Source organism: Thalassophryne amazonica, chromosome 10 (genome assembly GCF_902500255.1).
Source record: "Thalassophryne amazonica chromosome 10, fThaAma1.1, whole genome shotgun sequence".
In the NCBI taxonomy this organism is placed as follows: domain Eukaryota; kingdom Metazoa; phylum Chordata; class Actinopteri; order Batrachoidiformes; family Batrachoididae; genus Thalassophryne; species Thalassophryne amazonica.
In genome coordinates this window covers 92,647,039-92,649,596 of record NC_047112.1, presented here as the reverse complement: position 1 = coordinate 92,649,596, position 2,558 = coordinate 92,647,039, and the positions used below count along the sequence as shown (strand labels likewise).

At 49.1% G+C, this 2,558-nt stretch overlaps 1 protein-coding gene across 1 annotated transcript; it reads left to right on the top strand.

Annotated features, from left to right (window-relative positions):
• The first annotated feature begins 241 nt into the window (after positions 1-241).
• On the top strand, positions 242-2,202 carry LOC117519201 (ras-like protein family member 11B). Its single transcript, XM_034180513.1, has 4 exons — positions 242-408; positions 500-556; positions 643-719; positions 1,470-2,202. Exons 1-4 carry the CDS (start codon positions 294-296, stop codon positions 1,968-1,970), a joined length of 750 nt encoding a protein of 249 aa, XP_034036404.1. The 5' UTR covers positions 242-293; the 3' UTR covers positions 1,971-2,202.
• Positions 2,203-2,558: the final 356 nt, after the last annotated feature.

Sequence of the window (2,558 nt, the reverse complement as noted above, 5' to 3'; positions counted from 1 at the left end):
TGATTGATTTTTCTGATTTTCTTTTGCTACATAACAGCCTGATCTGTCCACTTCATGAATCACCTGCTGCAGGACACTTTGCATTTCAATATGTGGGCGGTGCTGGCAGAGGGGCGGGGCCTGGCGCGCGCGGCTGGAGCCCTTTAAAAGGCGCGTGCTGTTTGCGGCGCGTTTAGTCCGCGCGACCTCCGGAATTTGTGTGACATTCACATCCACATCATTATCATCATCCGATTTCAGATCTCAAAGAGTTTTTTCTGCTTTTGCTTCAGAGGACGGAAGGAAGAATTAAAATGCGTCTGATCCACAACATGACGACCATCACGGAGTCTCCGGTACCGGAACACACGGTACCGAACCGCGTCATTAAAATCGCCGTGATCGGAGGCAGCGGCGTAGGAAAAACAGGTACGAAGACGGTCAGTCTCTATCGGTTCAGTTCGTCCACAAATCCTGCTTTGGGTCTGACATGCTGTGGTTGTTTTTTTGTGGGTTTCAGCGTTGGTGGTCCGATTCCTCACCAGGCGCTTCATCGGAGACTACGAGAGGAACGCAGGTGAGTTCACCACTCAGACTCTGACAAACACACAGAAAGACACACACGGACTCTGTCAGGCTCTGATCGGTCTGTGCTCGCTGCAGGTAGTCTGTACTCCAGAGAAGTCCAGGTGGACGGACAGCAAGTGACCATCCAGGTCCAGGACACCGCTGGTGCAGAGGTGAGTCTCCCCCAGACTGACAGGCTGCGTTCACATTACCGCCTGAAGTGAACAGAGGAGTTTGTTTTTCTTTGTTGCAAGCAGTGTGATCAATCTCAAAACAATATAGATGCACTTTGCCGAACTCAGTTTTTAAATAGTTTTTTAATATTAAAATATATATATACTGAGCATGATAAAAAATTAATACCAAATAAAAAGAGAAGACTCCTGAGTAGGAGTTTTGAGCTGGAGTTTGTCCCTTTGACTTTAAACATGACTTGGTAATAATCTATTGCATAATACTATACTAGTAAATCCTCATGTTATACCACAGCACTTTACAGAAGGTATTTGGAGAGATGTGCTGCTCAATTGAGTTCTGATTGAATGTCGATTACATGTTTAAAAATAAGCCGAAAAATAATTTGGGGCTTTAGTGTTTCCAATGTTTTGAACAAGGTTCAATTTGAGTTGGTTAAGAGCCAATGTTTTTTGTAGCTGGGCGTCCATTCGGCTGAACCCGTCAGTCTGGCTGTCCGCCCATCCACTTAAGATGAAGGATGTCTGTGACCTGGGCACGTGATCTGTCCTGATCCAGACTCCTCAGTCACACACACGTTTCCGTGCTCGCACTCAGAATCCTGATTGCTCCGGTTTGCCTCAAACAGCATTCCAGTCGTTACAGGGACGGTTACATAATGTTTGGAAATGTTGAATCTGAGTGTTGTCAGAAATGTTTTAACTTTTTTTTTCTCTTCTTCTTCACAGCTGACTGATAATGCTGTCAGTCTGTCCGACCATGTGACCAGCTCCATCCGGTGGGCCGACGCCGTGGTGATGGTTTACTCTGTGACAGACAGCCACAGCTTTGACCTCATCCATCAGCTGCATCAGTCAGTCGTCTGTACCAGCAGCTCCAAAGCGCCCCCTGTGGTCCTGCTGGGTAACAAAGCGGACCTGCTGCACCTGAGGTGTGTCGACTCCCAGCAGGGCTCCTCGCTGGCCGGCGAGCTGGACTGCTCCTTCTACGAGGTGTCGGCCAGTGAGGACTACAGCCAGGTGCACGGGGCTTTCCACAGGCTGTGCTGCCAGCTAGCCAAGCAGCTGCCTCCCGCCACAGTTACCGCTCCTCACAACTCCACCGGTGCCGCCATGGAGAAGAGGCGCTCGCCGCTCATCCCTCGACCCAAGTCTCCCAATATGCAAGATCTGAAGAGACGCCTCAAGCAAGCACTGTCAGCTAAAGTCAGGACGGCCTCCTCTGTGTGAAGAGAAGAACACGGTCAGGAACGGCGAGTCTCCACAGACATCCTTTAACAGAGCTCAGGAGAATAACGGCGACTGGGACGAGGCGGTGGGCAGAAGTTTTTAAATGACCTGTCAGGGCACGGAGCCAAATGCTGGCAGATCCCCTGAGAGGAGCCACGAGGTCGACGTGTTGAGGAGCAGAAGAGACGTTTGAGGATTCTGGAGCCTCAGACGCTCAACATGAACTCCTAAATCAGCCTCTCCTGGCAACAGCCGCTCTCAAGGCCTCCTGGTTATTTTTAGCTGAGCCATTGAGTTTATTGTTCACTCTGCAGCCACATGGCACTGTGTAAGGCCAACAGCATGACGCCAGCTGAGCCAGAGCCGTGCAGCATCAGTGTCACTGATCACTGCGGGACTAAATGATGAGCGGACGTAGATCCAGTTTGTAGCATGTGGTGGTTCTCACCAGTGCACTTTATAAAAGAAGAGTCCAAAGAGGTGCATTGTTGTTTATTTGATAAATCACAGCTTGTTCACAATAAAAACTTTGAATGTCACCATGTCAGTTGTGTTCTTTAAACTAAATTTGACTGTGGCTTTAAATAT